The sequence below is a fragment of the Dermacentor silvarum genome, chromosome 2 (genome assembly GCF_013339745.2).
Source record: "Dermacentor silvarum isolate Dsil-2018 chromosome 2, BIME_Dsil_1.4, whole genome shotgun sequence".
Lineage (NCBI taxonomy): Eukaryota > Metazoa > Arthropoda > Arachnida > Ixodida > Ixodidae > Dermacentor > Dermacentor silvarum.
In genome coordinates, this window is record NC_051155.1 from 230,962,714 (window position 1) to 230,986,327 (window position 23,614).

Sequence of the window (23,614 nt, forward strand, 5' to 3'; positions counted from 1 at the left end):
TCGCCAGAGCTGCCGTACTCATCTACGTTTCTTTCTTTCTTTACCCGACCCGCGTGGTCGTGTAGTGGCTTTTGGCGTTGCGCTGCTAAGCCCGAGGGCGAGGGATCAAATTCCCGCAAAGGTGGCCGCCTTTCGATCGGGGCGAAACGCAACGCCTGTGTACACATTGGGTGCACGAATCAAAGAACCCCAGATGGTCAAAATAAACCGTGAATCCCCTCTACGGCGTGCCTCGTAATCAAGGTTTGGTACGTAATGCCCCTCAATTATTATTGCGATAGCAATTATATGGACACTCCAAAGCAGATTTCTGCCGTCGGCGCCGTTGCCGTGAGGTTCCGTATGACGTCAGTGGAGATGAAATCGTCGCCGCGCGCCGAACGCTGTATGTGCGAGTGAAAGGGCTCGAGGGACGCGCGCTTTCACGGGGAGTGAACGCACGGCGAAGAAAAAACGCGCGTTCTGCGCCGTGCTCCCTTAAGGGCTGCAGAAGTAGGCATCTCTTTCCTCCTTTACAATCACCATATATGTAGAACAAACGCGCCTTCTTCCGACGCGCGAAAGGCCGTGGCGGGGAGGGGGGGGAGGGGGAGGGAAGGGAGGCGACGTTTAGCTGCGGCATCAAGTGCCTATTTATATCAGAGGCTCCGGCAACAGTCACCAACGCCGTACGCATTTTGTGCGAACGCGGGCAAAACGCCGACGGCGTCGACAACAGTTCTGCGTGTTGCCGGTGCTGCTGCATGTCCAAGGTTATACACCTGATAAAGCTACTATCATTACTCCGTATAGCTCTCTACAAATTTGCTATCGCAATTGATGCTTCGCCTTTCAGGTGAAACTGCGACTACTTTTTTTTTTTGTTGTTGTTCTCCGTAACACGCTTTTATACCTTTTTTTTTTTTTTTTTTTTTTTTTGAAGCCGGTCTCCGAAAGCAGAGGTGTGCTCGCGACAGCTGCTGGCATATATAGAGTTTTAAATTATAAGGCGGCTGACCTGTTCGATATCGTTAGCTCAAAACCCCAGCGTGAAATCCGGCCTAATCTGGGCGCGGCTTCGATTTTATGCCGGTCGCTGTGTTACAGTGTCGTTCCATCCTCGTCCCTCCAGCTTCATCATCCGACTTTACCGCGACTGTATAGATGTGTCGTTGGCTGTGTTTGCAGTGTTGCCTCGACGGATGCGCAAGAAGGACCGGCCGTGCGAAAGCCGACGAAGAGAAACAAATATCCGCAAAGTTAAGTCGCAACCAAGGACGAAAAAAAAGCTTCAGGACAGGAAGCTTCCAGGAAGCTTCATTCAGGACAGACGGCTTCCTGTCCTCAAGCTTTTTTTTTTTTTTTTTCGTCCTTGGTTGCGTCTTAACCTTGCGGAATAAGACAAACTAAGTTAGCCCAGCAACAAGTATTGAAACAAATACCCGCAGTCTCCTCTATATCGCAGAATGGCGTCGTACGAACGCACGCAGCCACACAGCGAACAGTAAAACCGGAGCCCTGTGTACAAACACGTCTAGCGGCCGGACTGCTGCGATTATTATTTTTCTGCACCGAGCGATCGATTTTAGCCGGCGGGGGCTTTTTTTCGTTCGGCGGCATCGTTCTCTCCTATCGCTAAGTGTTAGCTTTTGGCGCATAGCGACATAGCGTTTCGGCGTAGCTCGTTTAGAGCGCGTGCTCCAAGGTCCATCTTGCGTGCTCTCTTCATATGCTTTGTGTTCCAGGCACGTAGTGGACAAAAAGTTTGGCTTGTCTGCTAATTCTCATCCGAAAATTTCCACAATAAGTCTCATTATCATAAGTATTTATTTGCTTAGCGATCGAGTAATGGACAACGATCGAAACATCGACCGACGGCTCATTACCATGCATGTTTTCTTGATTTTCGGTGATATTCATTCGTTCAATTTAATGGGGCAGTAAGTAGGGCGTGGGTGTTGCCATTTAAAATTTTCTATGTGCGTATTCATGTGGCGTTGCGCTGCTGAGGTAGCGGGTTAGGCCCCGCCGCGGCTGCCGCATTCCGCGTTCGTGTGCCGTGCATTGCTTGCATGTTAAATAACCCCAGGTCGTCAAAATTAGTCCGGAGTCCCCCACTACGGCGAGCCTCATATTCAGATCGTGGTTTCGGCACGTAACACCCCAGAATTTAATGCAATTTAATTATGTACATATTCAAAAGACCAAAAGAGAGAGAGAGAGAAACCGTTTAATTAAGTCAACGCACGACATTTTCTTGTTCACTCTATCCTGCACAGTCGGCAACGGATGCCGCGTGCCCTCCTTCGGCAAACTGGTCGCCGTATGATGCAGTCCAGTTACTAGGACTTGCAGAACGTGCCCCCTATTCTAGAAAGTTTACATTCGCACACCGCGGCTCAGTTTCTTTTGCCAGTCGTCCCCACCAAAAGAGGCTAATGATCGAGCCATCTCCGGATATCAGTCTCGATCGCCGAATATCAGTGGAAACAGTCTTGCTGCACTTTAACTGTCCTGTATCCTCCTGTCACGTATCACTGCCCGAAGCATACGCGCTTCACAGCGGCGCAGTGTGTTACCGAAGGTCGCGCTTCTGTCATCGCGTTTCATTTGTTGCCGCCTGTATATATTTATGCTGGAGCCAGGAGTGGGAATAGATGAAATGAAAGCAACAAGAACCATCAGATGCTCGCTCTCGTTTGCGTCAGAGGCATGGAAGTAATGAGAAAAAGAAGCCAGCTTGTTTCGGCTGCCGGCAGCTCGGGGAGCATCGCCAATGCTGCTGAGCTGTTTTTTTTTTTTTTTTTTTTTTTCCCACATTATTTTGGGTGGACATCCGGAGCTAAGCCTTTATAAAAGAAAAAAAAAAGGGGGGGGGGGTGCCATTCACCGGGCTTTGCACACGCAAGTAAGCGCAATAAAAACATACGTGAATGTATACAGCACTTGAGGAACCAGAAGAAGGCATGCGTGCGCGAGACGAATGTTTCTTGCATACACATACCGCATATATAGCGTAACAAAGCCACATATATACGGTCCGCTGGTGCGGTGCATCAATAGTGGCGCTAGGTATATCGCGTAACGGTCCTCTGATCAAATGGTTGCAGCTGAACACTATAACGTTCATTTTTTACGTAATGGCGGAGATCAGTTTTTTTGCGGGAATGAGGGTGAAAACGAGACGTCCGAAGTGAAAAGCGTGCTGTCGAGAACTCAAGTTGCTGGTGAATGTGGCGGGCTGTAGTACATGAGAGCTGAAATCCTATAGCAGACAACACAGACAGCTTGATGACAAGGTGGTCGAAAGGTTGACTACGCATACGCGAATGCCGATTTCTGCTTTTTGCCAGCTCGATATGGCCAGACATTGCTAAACACGGATAACATTTTATCAAATCAAAGTAGATTAACTCTGCGTCACGGTGAAGGAAATAAGTGCAGAGTGGAAAAGGGGGTAGTATAGCCGGCACATTACATCCCGCGAAGTTCAGCCGTTGATGTGAGTGTCACGCTATACGCAGCAGCCATGGTGAGTACAACACAAAATGGGACAGTCTTTGCTCATGCGGTTTAGCGTTTGTCACAAGCGTGCGTGATTTACGGTAGTATGCAAAGACGGTGCGTCTTTTGTAAAGAGGACAGGCGTGAACGATTCGGAGGTATTGCTAGAGGAAAGAGAAGGCAGCATCGGGTGACGAAGACGCCGACTGACAGGTAGCGAGCACACTAGAATTACAGACTGGTTGGCACGACCTAACATATACTATGGCACCAAGTGACTTTTTACAAGAAGCGTGCGGCATATGGAAAGACAGTCATTAAATAATCGTAAAACAGTGCGTCACGTGAAGGATAAAATGATTGTTGCGCGTTCAAGGAGTGCACACGCGCTGTTAAGGGTTTCTATATAATAAGCACTGGGAGGGTAAGTGCGCCAGAGTTTCCTGTTTTGTAAATAGATTGCTGGGAAAAGCGGTCATACCAAAATATGGCGTCACCTTGACGAAGCCGCGTTGAAGCGAACATTGATTAAACCATCTCTCGAGTGCAGCCAACATGTCCTTTCCAAAGAGTTTCCACTAGACATACGCAAAGCGACTATAGCTCGAAAACACAGCGTTGCGTGTACCACAGCCGTGGCTTAGTGGTAGAGCGCCCGCCTCGGCTGCGGGAGGCTATGGGTTCGATTCCCACCGCCGCCGGGCACCCACTGGTTCAAATGGGTACAAGCGTGCCCCGGCCTGGCGTTCGGCCCCCTTCAGGGGTGATGCGCTTGGGAAAGGAGCCTGCGCCCTGAATCCCCGTCGAAACCAACGTGAGCACGGAACCTACACGAGTCCTGAACACAATGCCGTCACCATGCAGTGGTAAATGTGCTCTCGTTTTCACGTCTTTGTAAACAGTAGCCGTCAACCATACCGGTCAATCCACCACGGCGTCTTGGGCGAACGTGGAGAAGCAGTATAGACTGTTTTGCTGGCGTTAGCAAGAATCTGTGACATCGCCAGTGACTAGTCAGGATCACTGATTTTTTAGAAGAGTCGCCCTCCGACCAAGGTCGCTCTTGTGTCCCTCGCTGACCTAAAGTGCGTGCCGCGCCCTGTCAGCAGCTGAGGTGTGCCACAGCGCTAGCTGCAGAGTTCCGAAGGGTCATTGGCGTCGCCGGCTGCGCTTGGCTACTATCGCCTTGATGTTTCTCGCAAGCATGAAGTGTATATAGCCAGCTTTCCTGACAGCAGCCGGGATAGCCACCGATCGATCAAAAACGACTGTGCTTCCAGAAGAGCCGCTAGTCGGGACGTGTCTGCTTGCCGAAGGGCCGGCGGGGATGCTCATAAGTCCAGCTGCTGCGCCGCGTCTTGAGGCTGCTGATCCCTTCGGTGGCGGATCCTCTGGAATGTGTAGCAGGCGACCGCCGCGACGACTGCGGCCAGCACCGCGAACAGGACATACACCTGGCGCGTGTACCTCCGGAATCGGTCGTCCTCCTCGTGCGCCGTGAGCCGCTCTGCTGCGCCGAAGCTTTGCAGCCGGGGCCGCTCGCCGAAGTCGCTGACCGACAGCGAGCGAGCGCGCACGGGGCTGCGGCGGCTGGGGTCGGCCTGGAACATCACCGACTGCGAACGCACCCGCCGGAAGGGAACCGCCTGGCCCGGGGTCACCTGCGCACCGCGTGTGGCACAAGAGGCGAATGAACTGCGCTATCTATAAATTCTGATGCCTGTGGGCTAACAGTCAACCGCACTGCTGTCATTGTTAAAATTGTGCACTTTACATTCTCAGAACTTGTATGGGAACATGTGTTAATAATGTGCATGATGTCATTGATAAGTACATCTATTAGCTTCAAGTGTGGACGAGCCTGACTATGACATAGCTTAGAAGGAAAAGGGAATGGTGTTCAAGAGAGGGGAGATCTTCAAGGGTCACAGGGAGGCCGTCAGCTCGCTCTATCCACTGTATAGTGTCAGTAAGCTTGAGTGCATGGCTTTACCTCGACAAACGTGCGCCGACATTTTGAAAAACGCAGAGGCGAGGAAGGATGTTATTTCTCTCTTGACCATGGTTTTCTCTGCTTAAGACAGTCAGTGTCATGCAGCCTCATGTGAATCAGTATTGAACGGTCACTTTCACGAATTTTGACTGTCACCTGTGCCCCTTCCCCACACTCCTTCGCCAACACCCTAGTGACTCGTTTCACTCTTCGCGCAAGTTCTGCATACGATAGCTTGTATATATGCAGATGCCGTCTCAATATCGAATGTGTCTGCACGCAGGTCGCTCTCCCCTTTAAAACTGCTTTCTCCACAACGATATACTGTGTATGGAAAAGCTACCTTCTGCGGTTGGTCTTATATAAGTGGTAAACCGAAACAACGGAATTAGTTATGGATGCATGTATACTATATAGGCGAGAACGCTACCATAGCGCCCTTGTAAGAAAAAAAAATTAAGTGGCGACTTAGCGATAAATGATAGAGAAATGCGGTGGCGCGTTACATCGCACCTCATTTTGAGACCCTGAATCCATGATTTAAACCGCGTTCACATTGCAAAGTGTTGTTTAGGAGCTCACTTGTCACGTGTCATATATATATATATATATATATATATATATATATATATATATATATATATACGCACGCACACACAGGCACAGGGTGTCCGAACTATCATGCGCCAAGATTTCAAAATATACAAATGCCACGTATATCCGGACAGAACCAAGGTAATGTTTGCCGTCGCTTGGAGATAGCTTATTTTTTTGCAATCCGCCTAATTACATAATTAGTCTCAATTAACTTCTCAGATATTACAATTAGACGAAAAGTGTCAATGAGACAATTGTAGAGCAACACGAAAAACTCCCGATACAGCTTTCTGTTGCTCAATACGTGCTAGATAAAAGTGTTTTTCCGAGCGTACAAAGAAGCCCGCGAATACACGCAAAGTGTCTCGAGCGGTCGTGCGCGCGGCAATTTTGCGTGTATTCGCGGGTTTCTTTGTACGCTGGGAAAAAAAAAAAAACTTATGTAGCACGTACTGCTACCTAAAACGTATCAAGAATAAGTGAATGGGTGCACACTTGAATATATGCGCACTATATACGCACAGTAAATGACGGACTACACCGACAGCGCACGAATGGCTAGCTGAATGTTTCGTGATGATCCACAAGAGTAAATGAGTTACTAACGATAATACATCTTTGCTATATACAAGGTATTACAATGTACAGAACAGCTGCGTTTCAAGCCTTGTGCGCATGCAAGAACAAATCTATCAGAAATGAGCACACCCGCGAGCGATTAGGCCGGAAATAATCAGATAGTGACCGAGTCAGAAACGTGACAAGCCGCTGCTTCAAAATATTTGCCAAATAAAGAACGAAGAGCAAGACACAATAATCCTAACTCAAATATTAAGCGGAAAATTTGGAAAGCTTGGAACACATATTTAGCCCCGCTTTTAGAACAAGCACCATGTGCGCTGCTCACGCCGCTTGGACATAAATTAATCAGCTCCGAAAGCGCTTTTACACGTTCTCTGAAGCTGTGGCCAAAGCTTCATATCATCCACCCAGTCACTGTCTACGATATCTTCCGAAACAAGAGGTTTGCTAAGCCGCACCGGCGTCGTACACGTTCATTGTAAACACGGGGGCAGCTGAAGCAAGCAATGGACGCGTCGCCACGTGATCAAGCCTGGCAGCGCCCAAGGGATCACCGCGGTAAGGGTCAATGCATTTAACCGATCACGGCAGTCGCGCCCGTTTAAACACCAGTGCCCGGACAAGGAAAAATCGAGCGCGGGCCACGATTCAAGCTAGCAAAGGCGAGTGTCGGGAGTAGACACGGTGCTGTTCCAACAGCTGCGCTTTGGCCATCAAACATTTCTTATGTGCTTTTGCTGTCAAGCCGTCCCGTGCCGCAGTACTGCAGTGCGCCTGTCCGTTCGTCACGCTGGGAACACTGCAGCGTGCAGCTGGAGATATAGCTAACGTATGGGCCAGCGCTCGTCAGCTTATACCGCTTATCAGTTTCAGTGATTCCTCGCACGGCACATATAAACCTGAGCGCTAGAAAGTTATTTCCTCCTGTTATAATGTTATTGCATATCCTCGCAGCCCACTGCAGACTGTTTGAGAGCCCCCGAGACGTAACGGATAAGCAGTGGCCTCCTAACTGCAGCCTGTTTGCCGCGGCCTACGGATCATGTCCGTCCGAACTGTTCCGGAATATCATGGAGCATGAATATCACGTCACGCAGCTGCTCTGTCAAGGCTGAACAAGGAACAAAATTGAGAGAAAGTTCTCCTAATAGCCTATTGCTGTGAAAGAATATCCACCAGGTCAAGCTCTGGAGCCGCTTACGAGAAGAATTTAATCCGTGGATAAATTTAACTACGGTCAAGTTTAAAAGAAAATGATGAGCTACCTAGGTTAAAAGTTTCGCGTAAGTGTCACTCATTCGGTATATCCGGCAACTCACTGTGCGGCATCTTACCGTAACTTGCGCGAAGCTTGCTATAGCTGTGGGTAAATTTACCCCCGAGTACGTTGCTTTGTCCCAGCTGCATTTGAACTGGAAAGTGCCCCGTGAAATTAGATGTCAGCGGTGTCTTACCTGGAGGTTGTTCTTGATGGCGACCAGCCTCCGCTCGGCGGGCGACAGGTTGGTGAGCAGGGCCTTCATGTCTCGCGACAGGTGTTGGCCCCTGCTGGCCGCCGAGGCCGCCTGCTGGATGGCCAGAAGCCGTTGCTCGCGGCTCTGGTTGCGGCGGTGGAACAACCGGATGTGCGACGACCTGCGCCAGGGCGGAGATGTATTGCGTCACGCCGAGCTTCGAACTAACGTTCGTGGTCACAACGACTATATTTACCTGAAACCCCGCTTTCTGGAACCGCCCCTGGTTGAGCTTGTTCAACAACGTTTTGTTCTTTCTGTTCTTGTGATAAGGTATAGTCACGAACAAGGCATTGTGCCCTGGGACAGAATATCCTGACTTCAGTGGTGTATGTACGTTATTTGCCAGGAATTTTTGCTTCTTACGTAGGTTGCGTATATCTCTCATGGTTCGGATAAGAATGCCGGCTTGCGTATCGGGGCAGGGCAGCACATTTAACACCAGCACATGATCGTGTGTTCCTGTCCACAGTACTTCGTCTGTTTTCTGGTTTTAGGACATTAAAATGAAAAAAAGAAAAAAAAGGCGTGTGTAATTTCTTGAAATTAAAGCTTAGATAAGGCCTTCTACATCCGGCTGTGGCCATGGCACTCTGCAGCTGAGCACAAGATGACGGGTTCGACTCCCGGCCGCGACTGTAGTCGCATCCCAACGGGGGCAGTTTTAAAAAAGCGTGTAAGTCTACTATAGGGCACGGCTGCTCGATCAAAACACACAAGATGCGTTCGTTTTGGAGCACATGCCTTAGATTAACATTCACGTTAAAGAACGCCGGACGGTCGAAATTAATAATCCTCCACTGCGGCGCGTCCCTCAAGCCAACACTACCTAGATGACATAAGGCCTACACACTCCGATCCATGACGTCATGCTACCTGGCCCGAAATTTTCATTGCCAAGGCTGGCGTGACGAAAGCGGTGACATCAAAATCACCATAGCTTACTCGGGAGCATCCCCATTAGATTCTATGGCAGCCGGGCCATATAGTTAAAAAAAATCAAGGCGCACTTAGTTATCCCTACGTGGATGAATGCGAAAGCATTGCGACCACCAAAGGTTGAGGGTTCGACTCCCACCAAAGGTCATGGGTTCGAGTGCTTTAATTAACAATTGTAATTAACTGTACTTTAACTAACTTGTCTTAACACCAAAGGTCGTGGGTTCGATTGCCGTAATGAACTATATCTTTAATAAACCTGTGTCTTAATTAACTCTACCCTAATTAACTGTATTAATTAAATTAACCTTAACACCAAAGGTCGTCGGTTCGAGTGCCTTAATTGTCTCTATCTTAACTCACTGTGCCTTAGTTAACCTCGCCTTAACACCAACGGTCGTGGGTTTGAGTGTCCTAATGAACTCTATCGTATTTAAACCTGCCTTAATTAACTTTGCCTTAATTCAATTTGTCTTCATTAACTTTGTCTTAATTGACGTCATCAACTGCCTCGATTGGCTCACTTGGGCCATACACTTGGACTTTTTGGACCATCGTGGTCACGCCAACACCGGATTTTCCGTGCAATGCTCTAATGAGCCATGTAATGCTTTCGCATTAACGAAAAAAGAAGAAGAAGAAGAAAATGATGTAGCGGTTAGGCCCAACGACGCAACGGAGACGCACGCTTCAGTCGCGCTCTCTAAAGAGGCGATCGGCAGTAGCATGATGGATGAAAATATTTAACTTTTATGCAGAGTATGCAAATGAGTTAATTAAGGTGTGACGTAATGCCGCAAACATTCAGACTTTGTATTCAAGTGTCCTTAATTGTCGCAGGTGTGCACGGTTACTCGACTATTCTCAAGGGATCGTCGCCTGGGTCGCGCACATTTCAACGTTTCGGAACTTTCTCACTTAACGCGGTTTTCAGTATCCTCCCGGTCAGCGTGGGCAAGATGAAAACGGCTAACAGAAGTGCCTAAACGGCTGTTCACATCGCACCCTCCTCTTCCACACACAAAGCCAGCGAGTTCCTGATGCTGTGAATTAACGAATGAGCGTGGCGATATTTTGGCCTCCATCCCTTCCCACCATTATAGATTTTGAGGCCATCCCCTGATTTATAACGACTTTGCGCCGCTTTTGTAACCGCTGTCAGTGGTTTACTGATCTCACGCGCTCCGATACTTGCAGCTTATATGTACGTGTGCGACATAATATGTATATTGTTTCCCCATTGTATGAGTCTTCAAGAGGTGAAAAGCTTATGTCGAAAAGGTTACAAGCAAGAACGGTTGGTAATTTGCACAATAAATATGAACCTCGTAACCGACGGGTGCTCAAAGCGTGGCATGCCTGCGCTGTTGCTTGCTGAAACTTTCTGGGAGTCTAAGAGAAGCATTGTTTAGAATATCTTAGATGCGGTATATGATGCACACAAATAATCAATCAATCAATAATGTTTATTTAACTTGCCCGGGAACAGCCCTAAGGTCTCAGTGCTGCATACATTAAAAACCAAAAACAAAAACACTGCAGGGGAATATAATTTAAAAATAAATGAATAAAAAGAAAAATTGTGAAAAGAAAAAAAATTAAATTATGGGGTTTTACGTGCCAAAACCAGTTCTGATTATGAGGCACGCCGTAGTGGGGGACTCCGGAAATTTGGACCACCTGGGGTTCTTTAACGTGCACCTAAATCTAAGTACACGGGTGTTTTCGCATTTCGCCCCCATCGAAATGCGGCCGCCGTGGCCGGGATTCGATCCCGCGACTTCGTGCTCAGCAGCCCAACAAAAATTGTGAAAAGAAGAGAGTGCCTACAACAAAGCGCAAAGTAAATACAAGAGAAAAAGGAGGAGAAGGGCACTTAAACAAACACAACAACACAACACTATAACACAACAAGGCAAAGTTCGGAAAAGAACGATGACAACGAGTTATGTAAGATATCAAGATCACGAAAGTAAGCGTTATAAAGACTTTGTATTCTACTATAACACAAGGCAAAGTTCGGAAAAGAACGATGACAACGAGTTATGGAAGATATCAAGATCACGAAAGTAAGCGTCATAAAGACTGTATTCTGTGGACGGTTGAGTGGTGGTGATGACAGGCAGGAATATGGAAAGGTCTATGTTTTCTGGTCATCTTGCGCGGAATACGGAACATGATACAGCTGAGGAGTTTGGGACACGTGAGGTTACCGGGAAGGAGTTTGCAAAGAAACATAATGTCAGCGCGATTACGTCGGTAGCGACGTAAGGGCAATGACAACAACCCAACAGTGCTAGTACAAGTTCCAATGTCCAGGTTTGCTAAGCGGTGATTGTATATGCTTAGAAACATTTTTGGACACGATCTATAATGTCACTGCTGAATCTGGAAGAGCCATTCGAGACGACCGACGCATATTCGAGTTGAGGAAGACAGCTGGTTGTGTACAACTAGTCTGCAGACAGAGCCAAGAGAGCGCATACCCCGCATTGCAACACGTTTAGTGTGAGCAGAAAAGTGTAATGTTGCATCAAAAAGTACACCGAGATCACTGATCTCGCAGACCTTACACAACGGTACAGAATCTACAGAATAAGAAAAAGAAATACTTGCTGTTTGGCGTGTGAAAGTCATGACTTTGGTCTTAGCAGCATTCAAGGTAAGGTTATTATCTTTGCACCACTTAGAAAAAGAAAACAGCTCAGACTGCAGGGTGCGACAGTCATCAACAGTGTGAATTTTCTTAAAGATCTTGATGTCATCGGCATATAGAAGGAACGAAGAGTTCAGAATAGCAGAAAGAACGTCATTAATAAAAAGTAAAAAAAAAAAAAAGGAGTGGTCCTAATACTGACCCTCGAGGGACGCCGCTAGTTGCCGTGTAAAAAGAAGACGTTTGGCCATTGACGTTAACATAACACGATCTATCAAGCAGATAACTGCGCAAGAGATTCACAACTGACGAGTCAACATCAAAGTGCGTAAGCTTGATCAGAAGCAGTGAGTGGCTGACTACATCGAAAGCTTTGCTGAGGTTACAATAAAATTAATGGTGTCAACTTGCTCCCTTTGAAGTACCAGTGCGGAGATCTGTGTCATGAAACTTGCGAGATTTGTGATAGTGGAGCGGCCGGTGAGAAATGCATGCTGATTCGGAATGAGTGAGTTCTTCGCAGTAAAAGACAATATGTTGTGAAGAGCAAGCTCAAAAATCTTAGACGTGGCACAAAGAACAGTAATTGGGTGATAATTCGAGACATCGGATTTACAGCCAGACTTAAATACAGGAAAAACACAAGCAGTTTTCCACATGTGAGGGAAAGTGGAGGTAGTCAAAGAGTTATTAAATATGGAGCAAATATACTGCCGTACGCTTTTAGAATTGCGGAGGGGATGCCATCAGGGCCGCGGGATAGGGAAGACTTCAAGCGCTTAAGGCATTCGGGGATGAGTTTTTCATCAAACAACACGGCACTAGACGTAGGAACCGTCCTGTGCGCTAATAATAATAACAGAAAAGTAGGCGGCAACTTTCACGTCTCTATAGCTGTAATCGCAGTTGTACATGTATGTATGTATGTATGTATGTATGTATGTATGTATGTATGTATGTATGTATGTATGTATGTATGTATATACGAGTATATATATAAATGAGAAGCACAACTTCGCGGTTATCTTAGGTTTATTTGGGTAAATAAACCTAAGAAAACCGCGAAGTTGAGCTTCTAATTTTTCTAAGTACGCTTGGCCCATGCTTGGCCCATTGAAAAATCCAGTTACGAGTATATATATAGCACGAGAAGAAAGGGAACCGAGGGGCCCGATTTTTAGTAATCATATCATAAGAAGCCAACAAACAATGACACCAAGGACAACATAGGGGAAATTACTTGTACTTACTAATTGAATTAAAGAAATGATAAATCATTGAAAAGGAAAATGGATGAAAAAACAACTGGCCGCAGGTGGGGAACGATCTCACGTCTTCGCATTACGCGTGCGATGCTCTTGCCAATTGAGCTACCGCGGCGCCGTTTTCCCATACACTTTCTGGGGTATTTGTGTTTGACTATATATAGGGTGTTCATTGTTAAGCTTTACAGAATTTTCGGAAATCGCCTGTGGCAGGTAGCATAATTCTTATCATTGAGCTGTGTTATTCGATGAGGCGCACATCAGTAGCAAGAGAAATCGAAACAGATATTCAACTGATTAACGAAAAATGCACTAATTAACTTCTTAATTACTTTACGACAAATATTGCAATTTGTTAATTGTAGCAGGTGAGCTTGCCAAGCGTATCCACTTGGAATGAATTTCCAGAATGACACCAGTTTGTAGATATGCGTCATCAAACTCGCCGTAAAAATGCACTGTTGTTCCAGTTACTTTTTTACCAAAAGGCTGTTTTATACATTGAGGCACAAAAGTAACTGGAACGCCCACGTATTTCGTCCCCACACTTTGGAAAATAATATCTCCAAACTGGTGTCATCCTGGAAATTCATTTCAAGTGGATGCGTCTTGCAAGCTCGCCGGCTACAATTCGTAAATAGCAATATGTGTCGTAAAGTAATTAACTAAAGTTAATTAGTGAATTTTGTTAATTAGTTGAGTATGTGTTTCGATTTCTCGTGCTACTAATGTCCGCCTCTTCGAATAACCCAGTTCAACGACAAGAATTATGCTACCCTGCCACAGGCGATTTTTAAAAATTCCGTAAAGCGTAATTTTGAACACCCGGTATATATACATATATAGGTAGGACCGGATTCACAAAACTTTTCGTTCGTAAGCGCTGTTAGCCATTGGCCGCCCCGCCCGCCATCGCTAATATTGCTACACGCGTGTTGCATTTCGTCGTTGGAACGAGGCGCGCGGGCGCCATCACTCGAGCGAAGAGGAGGAAGTACTAACTGGGCTCGCGCTGTGAATTTAACCGGTCAGCGCTGCAACCGCTGCTGTAAATATAATCTGTAAACAGTTTCTCGTTTAATTGACTCGTCCTTTGCGTAACATTGTGGTGGAGGTGCGCAGGGTATTATGCCCTACATCGCGATTAACTGGCATCCTTTTACGAAAAGTTCTAGCTTAATAAGTTTTTGTGAATACGGGCCGAGATCCGTAGCCTGGTGCTGCTTCAGAGAGAGGGCGAGAGAGGTGGAGAAGGAAGGAAGGTTTGTTAACAGACGAGAGCGGAGAAGTTGACCTGCAGAACCAGCGCATATAGCTTTGTCGTTGTTGTGCAAAAGATGACTCCCATCGATCTCAGCCTGCAGCGGTCGGACCCAGCGATGCAGCAGAGATGTACGCTCGAGTGCTTCTCAACAGAGGCGCAAGCAAGCAGCATGGTGGTGACGCGCACCCCGCGCAATATGAGCCGCAAAGAAGAGCCTCGACACGCCAGGCGGGCCATGTGCGACGTTCGATCGACACCCAGCCGTTGTGGGTGCTCTCTTCGATCGATTTGTTTCTGCTTTGTTTGCACAACGTTGATGGGGCCTCGGGAAGCCCGCGTTCGCGATATACGGATATGCGATGAGAGAGGCGGCCGAAAAACGCCGCGTCGCGTTTGTCCGCTGTGTATGGGTCAAGAATTACGATGACTCGCTGAACGTGTCAGACGCTTTCGTGCGAGTCATATCTCTCGTATTTCCGCTCGCATGGTTGATATACTGCCATGTTATAGCGTGACAAAGCATGTCTGGCGCTTTGAACTGATAGCAGCATCAGTTCTGAGCCGTATGCGCTTCCTTTCATTCGCGTCGGGCTAGAAGCAATTGTGCATCGTCCTTCACATAGGCAACATAGAAGAAACAGCTATAGGGTGGGGCTTGAGGGCGGAACATGGAACTTTTAACTAGAGCACGACGTTTTGTCTGCTTTAACATTTGTACACGGCACCAGCCGCAGTGCATCGGTGGATATGGCATTCTGATGCTGAACATGAGGTCGAGGGTTCGTTTACGGGCGCGGCCGTTGCATGTTGCATGAGGAGGGCGGGGGAAAAAAAACACTACGGCGCCTCTCGTAAGTAATCCCTCTTTTGCTTTGGACGGTAAACACCATTGACCAACCAAAATATTAGAGTATAAAATTAGTTAAACAAAATTTGACCTGATGTTGCACACATAGAGTGACAGATGTACGCGTCCCTCTGTCACGTGGCACTGGTGGGCAGGTTTATTCTTGTTATTCTCAACGGCACATTTCCGGCTGGGGTGCGCCACATACGATGTCGCACACACTTTTTTTTACTTTGACAGCTATTAGATTTCTCTAGAAATCAGTTAACTCGTCTTGAACTATCTAACGATTGTGTCATGGGGCGAAATAACGCTCGGAGTATCTGTAAAATGCGTTCCGATATACCATCTTGCATATATCCAATTCCTAGGAGCCGTTCGTGCAATTTTGGCAGGGCCAACTAATTTTTCGGCAGGTGGGAACTATAGCACCTTGCGACGAACAAATGTTCCGGACAGAGCAGCTGCTGTAGTGTACGTGAGTCGGGTATGTAATCGAACTCTGTTTTTGTCTGAACTTTTCCCACTCTGTGGTCGGAATTGTTTGTCTCCCTCTGGAGAACGAATTCATTGATTTTGGTTAACGAAGGAACTGTAGGCAATAATAATTCTTATTAAAGTTCGCCTCCTGCGCATGTTTGCGCGCTCACGCAGTGTCCAATTGCTCACTCGTTTCCTCGTTCTATTCTCCCGTTTTCCTTATACCTCAATGGGGTAGCAAACCGGACGCTCCTCTGGTTGCATGACCTCCCCGCCTTTCCTTTCCTTGCTCTCTCTCTTTCTTCTGCTGGTATTTAAAGGGCCATCGTTTGTCTTCACATGATGAGATTTCATCCAACTGTACAGATATAAATAAATAAATAAATACTGAACCAAGAAAAATATCAGGAGTAGAGACACCGTTTAGCCGTGTAATAATTTTTTTTCTCCACTTTTTGTTTCCTGTCTAAAAACACCTTAAGCACGCTTTCCGAGTTCTCCTTGGACGAAAGCTGCACGTCATGGGGGCGAAAAGAATCGCCGATTTGCTCCAACGGGAAAAGTTACTCCACATGCATGGAGCACTCAATTCGTGTATACTCGGGCTATAAAGAGAACCGTAACCTGAACGAATGGCTTGCTGGGCCGAGGGCATGATGAAAGCAGCTGCTGCCTCTATAGCAACCAATACAGCAAGAGTGCACGAAAGAACGGAGGCAATGGATATTTAAGCGCAGTGTAAATTAATTATTCCGGTGGCCTTGTTTCCCGCGCCTGGCAGTTTCGCAATGGATGTTATAGGCAACAGCTTGCAGCGATTGAGCGCCGGCGTGAAACCTTTTCTTTTTTTTTTATTGTAGCGGGTGGACGTTCTTGTCGCTGCAAAATTTACGTGACACTAAAGCGAATGGTCATTGGAGAGTTTAAGCTAGATGTTACGTACAATTGTTACTGTGGTTAGCACGATCCCGAGACTCTTGCCAGCGGCCGCAGCACGATGGCTGCACCGGTAGCTTCATGTTGTGAGGCAGTGTTCAACCAGATTCAAACGCGATAGCAACGAGTGTTCTTTGCGGAAAGTACTAGCATGAATAGCTACGTTTACTTCAGCACTAATGTTTTATGTAACACACTTAAGCTAATTCTTACATTTCCGGAGCTGCGAAATTGAAAATACAAGTGATTGTCGAGCTTCCCTTTCGTGAACATTGCTGTCGCGATATTCAGGAAAGGGAGCCTTGGCCTTCGTTTTATTTGCTAATAAACAGCCTATTCTTTCCGAAGACATGAAGCAGAGACAGTTCTTCGCCAGCATAAAGTTTCTCCGGGTTTGTATTTCGTGCTTGTTCAAAAAAAAAAAAAAATTATGCCACTTACTCGTTCGCGACACTCACCGTATCTGGATACGCCGCTGAGTCCCTATAGAGGCTTCCGGGCATTCTGACATTCATTCTGCCCAGCCTATACGAAGGCCGAAGCCCCCATTTCAAAATACCGGCGTGTGTCATTATAACATGTATTGTATTTGTGCTTGTAGAACTCACCTTCTCTTTCTCTTTTCTTTTTTTGGGGGGAGGGGAGGGAGATTTTGGCAGGCCAGTATTATCTACTGTTTTGTGTGGCAATATTATTAGTATTATTATTGTTGTTGTTGTTATCATCATCATCATCATTCATTGTCTCCACGTCTTGAGACATTTGCTTCGTTTTTTTGTTTTTTTTTTCATGATTTCGTTCTTTTGTGTGTATCGTGTATTTTGTTGCGTAAAAAGGCCCTGGCGTTTTTAGTGCACGTGTCTTCATTTCTTGTAGTCCTCTGTTCTTGTTTTGTTTTTTAGATTGCTTTATCCTGTGTAATAAAGAAAATTCTGATAGTTCGATCGCTGGCGTGCAAGTCTCACAATCTAGAGGCCATTGTTCTAGTATTCGTTTATAATGAGTTTTACCATCTGCATGTCGACGCACCCTGTTAAACGTATACGCAAATATTTCCAATATACCGTAACTGAACATATGCTATGGGAATGTCGAGGCATAACAAACAATAATGGGGATGCAGCCTCTCGCGATCGCCTCCGCGTGCGCTGGGAGACTGTGTTGCTCAGCTCTGCCCTTGACGATCAACTTTGGGCTGTCCAGCGGGCCGAGGAAGCCGCCAGGGCTCAAGAGCTCCTGGCCGTCACCTAGGCGGGACTATTTGCCCGTCCCACAAACTCGCAGGGCCTTTAAATAAAGTTATTTGACTTGACTGACTGACCGTAACTGACAGAATCGCAGAAGCAGGCTTCACCCCGCTAGGCTTAGTATTGCGGTGAAGCAAGCTTTCGCGAACACGATATAGGGCCGCTTTGCGTAGTGTAGTTATGGTTCCCTCTACCTTGAAAGATATAGCATTATATATTCTCCTAAGACCCCTTGTACAATACATTGCATATGGCCTTCTACATTTTTTAAATAAATTCACTCGGAATTGATTACGCAATATATTCATTCTGTGTATAAAGTACGGTGCATATGTAACTGTAAGGAAGTGGTTTACTCTTATTCTTGTCATCCGCTTTCGAGGAATTTGACACTCAATTGATCTGGACCTCTGTGTCGTTCCAGACGGCCGAAAGCAACCTTGAGGTGTGTTTCGAAATCACTGAGATTGCGTGAGAATACCGGACGCGACAGCAACATGGCAATGTACCGCACGTAGTTCCATCTTCATCTCTGTGTTTAAGCAATGAAATGCAGTTTTTACCATAGCAAACATGAGGAGATGTTCACGTACACGGAGACGCAGATTTTGGCATCTGACCATGATACTGAAGTTTTAAAAATTGTTTTTCAAGTTCATAACATAACAGTAGATAATAAAAACCACCTTGACGAGCCATTATATCACATAGCTGTGTTCGGGTCTCAGGAGGATATATGGTTCCTACTCTTCAAGCCACCTATGCAAAAGCCTTGGCATCCGCTTAGAGGTTCGCTTAGAGGTTCCCTTGAGGACAAAGATACTAGCTGTTTTGAACCCACCTTTGATGTGTGTCTTAGAAGACTAGGGAGTCTTTAATTAATTAATTTATTTATTTATTTATTTATTTATTTATTTATTTATTTATTTATTTATTTATTTATTTATTTATTTATTTATTTATTTATTTATTTATTATTTATTTATTTATTTATTTATTTATTTATTTATTTATTTATTTATTTGTACATACTGCAGCCCTATCGGGCTATTGCAGGAGTGGGTGTGAAAAGCAGAACAATGACAAATAATAATACAATACGAACAATACAAACCAACACAAAACAAAACTATTCAGTAGTTGCTAAGAATGAGTTTAAAGGAAGAGAACGAGTAGGACCAGACAAAGAATTCCAGTATTTAATTACACAGGGAAAGAAACTGTATTTGAAAGTGTCTCTACAGGCAACATAATCACGAAGCTCTTCGTATATGTTTGTATAAATTTGTTCGAATAAGTTGACATAAATTTATTTCGTATATGTTTGTTGCGCTATTGGCTAGTGACACTCGGACGGGCAATCGCGACGGCCTACGAGACGACATTCGAGGCTGGAATCACATGTCCCTTCGTATAAGTTCATATAAGTGTGCTCGTGTAAGTCCGCATAAGTTTACTTCGTATAACATATACGAAGTAAGCTCGGCGATTGGTCAGTGCCAATCTGCGGATCAATCGCAGTGGCCATGTAGCGAGACGACATCTGAGGCGCCAGCCATTCATGAGCTGCTCTTGCACGAGATAAGACTAGCGAGATCGGCCCTATTTTAAATGCGTGGGCTCGTAGTCACAAACCTTCTCTTAATTTCCTGCATGCTATCATCGTCATCGCCGCGACGATCTTCTAGTTATCATGCGAATCGCTGTCATGAGCGGCAGTGAGCGCCCAAACGCCAGCCAATGAGGGAACGCTCTTACGCAAGATAAATTCCCTTCGTGTAGAACGTGAGCACTTTTTTTTTTTTTAATGAAACGTGAGTAGCAATGGCGAAATGTTCTACTTACATTTTAGCCCTTTGGAATGCCCGGCAGCCGCCTGTAAAGCAAATAAAAAATGTTAACTTTTGCGCCGATTCTTGCAGACCGGTGCTCTGAGACGCAACACACAACATATTCTTTATTACGAATGTCGCCGGACGAACATTTAAATCAGCAATGTTTCAAAACAAGGTATTCTGTCGCGACACCACACGGGTTTAGCGTATGTGGGATCTGGGTATCTATCTTGCCTCTGGGTCAAACAACGTCCTTTTTCGCGCCTCCAGAGCGTCGTAGCGAGTCACAAAAGGCATCGGAATGTATAGGTTTCAACGAGACAAGAAGCGAGGATTAGTCGCAGAATATATAAAAGTAACGATACGGCCGTAATTAGCGCCAATATAGTCGTAAATCAACCAAATTGCACCACAGGCTGCACTATCTTGGGCCCACCTGGTCTCATGGTCAAAAAAGAAAAGAAAGGCGTGTCAACGAAAACCGACGTGAAAGAAGACAACGTCAGCGTACATGCGCATAAACAAAGTAATGAGCGAGTGAAAAAACTGTACGTGAATAAATGTAATAGAGGGTCCGGAAAAAATGTAAGGTCTGAAAATGAAATGAAGAAAATAATGCAAACAGTATCATGCAATTATGCAACATTGGATCATCTTAAATGGCCCATTTTCAGTACATATGAATGCATATACCATGTACGTCAACCTTGTCTTCCTTCGCGTCGACTTTCGCATTTCACGCATTTCGTTTTTTTTTTTTTTTTTCTTCCTCTTCTTCTTCTTCTTCTTTTTTTTTTTGAATACCGGCAGAAGACGAGGAAGCGTTATGTCTCGCCACTGTTACATTTTTCTCATGGTAATGAAACTAAAATGAAACGATACTGGCGCGCCACCGCCTCATTATCTTTCTTATACCAATTTTACTGCGATAGAGTTAAGGCCCCCTGTCGCAGAAACTCCGGCGTCGGCGTCGGCGGAGTTTCCGTGAGCGAAACTTTCTGTATATATTTAAGTATATGTATATGCCACGTCTTGCTATAGGACATGCGGTATATTCGGGTTACATTGCCCCATCATTTCTATCACTTAAGTTGCTCATACCTTGTCTTACATTCTTGACAAAGTTATTACTCGGAATTTTGAGAATGACAGATGCACAAACGAATGAAAGAAAACGCCGACGGCACATGCCTATGAAGTTAAATCTTCTCAGAAAGAAATATTAAAAGCGCGAAATAATAACAGAAACCTGAAAATTATGTAATTTACTTGGCACGGCTGTGCACATCCTCCGGGATTGACCAGACAAAAGGCCATGCTTCTGCCAGAAAGCTCGCCTTCGTGCATAGCGTTCGCCGCCAGCGTGTCCCGGTAAACATCACGGTTACATAAGCTGCAGTTGCCGGGAAGCATGAGAAGCAGTCAGGAATCTTTGAATGCTATCGCGTTCCACTCTTAAAGGCAAAGCTTAAGCGTCCTCCAAGTTGTTTGATGTGCTGCTTTTCGCGCGCTAATCGCCTGCGAAGTCGGCAAATTCTTACGTGTACTATGAAATTCTTGAAGGAGCAAGAAGCGACAATGACACCAGAGTGCATGCACTTCAGTTGTCTAGGCAACATTATCCAAAGTTGTGGCGTTATTTTCATAACACGGTATTTCCGATACGCGGACCGTAAAGGGAGACGGCGTTTAAACTTGTGTGATGAACTAAGTGTGCGCGACGTGGCTGTAAATAAAACAAAAAAGTGCAGTTCAGCGTCATAATAACAGCGTAAAGAGCACAATACCACGTTGTCATATTATGCATTCAACAAGTGTCCTTGATCGCTTGAAATGAGATATGTCTGAAGCAACAAATATTCGCGACTTATTGCTGGTGCATTGTAAACGTGCAATGTAGCGGTAGCAAAATTTGAATAAAGCTGTACGCAGCTTGGCGAGCTGAACATTTGTTCGAACAATTTTTATTATTTTTTTAATTTTATCATTATTATTATTTTTTTTGAAACGGTATTAGTCAGGATGTAACCATTTCTTGACGGTGTAATATCCTTATCCAAATCCGTTACCATTAGGTTGCGGTGATTTCTCGCCACAAATTCTGCGCTTATTCTTGACGCGGATTTTCGTTTCCATGTCGTAAAACAGTAGAAATCAATAATTTCTCAAGTAACTAGCTAAATCTCTAACTTTCCTTAATATTATTATTTTTATTCTAACATTTTCCCCGCGTTATACATCGTTTAGGCACAGATGCAAGCTTGTACAAATATGGCGCGATGATGCGCACTACGATAAGCTACATGCAGAGAACTGACGCGCAGTTCGTTTTTTTTTTTACTGTGTTCTTTTCTATTTGTTCTTTTATTATTTTACAATATTGACCCATATAAAGCGATGGACCAATTGTTCAATGTCACCGTGATGTAGTGCACCACGCTTAAGCATTGCCTTTTCATGGCCGTGTGGCCAGCTTTGAAAAAAAACCAGAACAAGTCCTTATGTCAGTCTCTATCGTTTTTCGACCTTCTCCCCTTTTCGTTCTGTACACAGATGCTCAACCACTCGAACAAATCTTCAGTTACCTTTTTTTTTTTCGAACGTATCTAAATTTAAGTTCACACTCGAAAAACTGCAGTATCTGCATACCCGTAAACGAGCTAAAGGAAAGAGATAAGCGTCGCCCCATCGGCACAAGTACGCGCGCCTCAATGAATCATTACTACACTTGAGCCGCGCCGCAGGGAAACTAAATGTTGCGGGGAAAAAAATCGCTCGCCAACGCACCAACGCGACAAAAAGAACGTGGTCAAACTCAAGCCAGCGTCTTCCCTTCTTCCCCACAGACTTTCCTCGCTGTCCCTAAAGCTCTCCCCATTTCCCTCCAGCGACGCTCATCGATTCGCCGCCATTTTGAATTCTTCGAGGCTAACCTCGACACCAGGCAAGCGTGCGACAGGTAGACGAAACCTCCTCGCCTCCTCTCCGCGCCCCGCTTTATCGACTTGCCAGGCTCATCATCACGCTCAATTTTATTTTACGCCCCCACAATCCTGTCATCGCGTTATACCTTCTTTCCTCCTCGGGGACCTCACGGCGCTGGCCTCACTCGCCCGTCTGCCACGCACGGCAGACGGACTATTTCTGCGACGAAGCGAGGCCAGCAGACGGCGCGCGCGGTAGCGGGCTGTTTAATTATTCGCGCTTAATTTATTAAACTCGAATACGCCCTTGGCGGCAATGCATCCTGTCGCGATCCTTGGCTGATTCTATTCTCACTCTTACGCACTGAGGCTCCGAAATGCCTGCCTGCACTTTTAATTGCCCCTGGTGTCTTCTGCACTACTCCGGCTTTACAATCGCGTATTGAGATCGCTACACGCGCGTTCAAGTTCCTGCTGTGCATCTATTTTTATTTGATGCATAAATGTAGTATACGGACAAGGCGTTTCGGGCATCGACAGCTGCCATATTAATGTCGCGCCTGTTGCGTCCTCGACTGGCCGGTTCTTTTTCTGCCTGGCTATGTCTCTATTTAATCTACTGGCGTGCAGTGCATTGCGGTATGTCGGTGGACGTACGTCGCCTTCTACAACGAAATACAGAAAACGCGCGCACAATAATTAAGAAGAAAAGAAAAAAGAAAGCAGCTGGACGCTTGCCTGGCTGCGACGTGCAGCTACGAACTCGCGTATGGCGCGTTGGCGACAGCGAATGCTTAATCTAGTTTCCCATCGACCAAACCACCTGTCGCTCGAGCTAAGCGTCGGCGGGAGTCGGCCAAACCGAAAACATAATCGATGTGTGCTGTGCACGCTTACCTTCTCAAGGTGGCGCTACAGTCGTCCCAGCTGACAGCGACATAGCGAACGCTTGTCTCCAGAGGCCCATCCGACGGGTCGGTTCGCGTCACTCGGTCCACAAAGCCGCAGCGGTTTCCGATGCCGCCGTAGCAGCGGTTTCTTTGGCGCTCAGC

General features: G+C 46.0%; 1 protein-coding gene across 1 annotated transcript; it reads right to left on the reverse strand.

Moving 5' to 3' along the window:
• Positions 1-1,397: 1,397 nt before the first annotated feature.
• LOC119442854 (uncharacterized) lies at positions 1,398-23,582 on the reverse strand. Its single transcript, XM_037707900.2, has 5 exons — positions 23,460-23,582; positions 19,649-19,679; positions 8,110-8,290; positions 4,317-5,144; positions 1,398-4,122 (listed from the first exon to the last, which is right to left on the reverse strand). Coding segments are annotated over exons 2-4 (513 nt in total). The 5' UTR covers positions 19,651-19,679; positions 23,460-23,582; the 3' UTR covers positions 1,398-4,122; positions 4,317-4,814.
• Positions 23,583-23,614: the final 32 nt, after the last annotated feature.

What these genes read in the sequence shown, in the direction of transcription:
- LOC119442854 (XM_037707900.2), bottom strand. An exon ending in CCATCAAGAACAACCTCCAG is followed by an intron (nt 5,145 to 8,109) that starts GTAAGACACCGC and finishes CGCGGTGCGCAG; the next exon opens with GTGACCCCGGGCCAGGCGGT.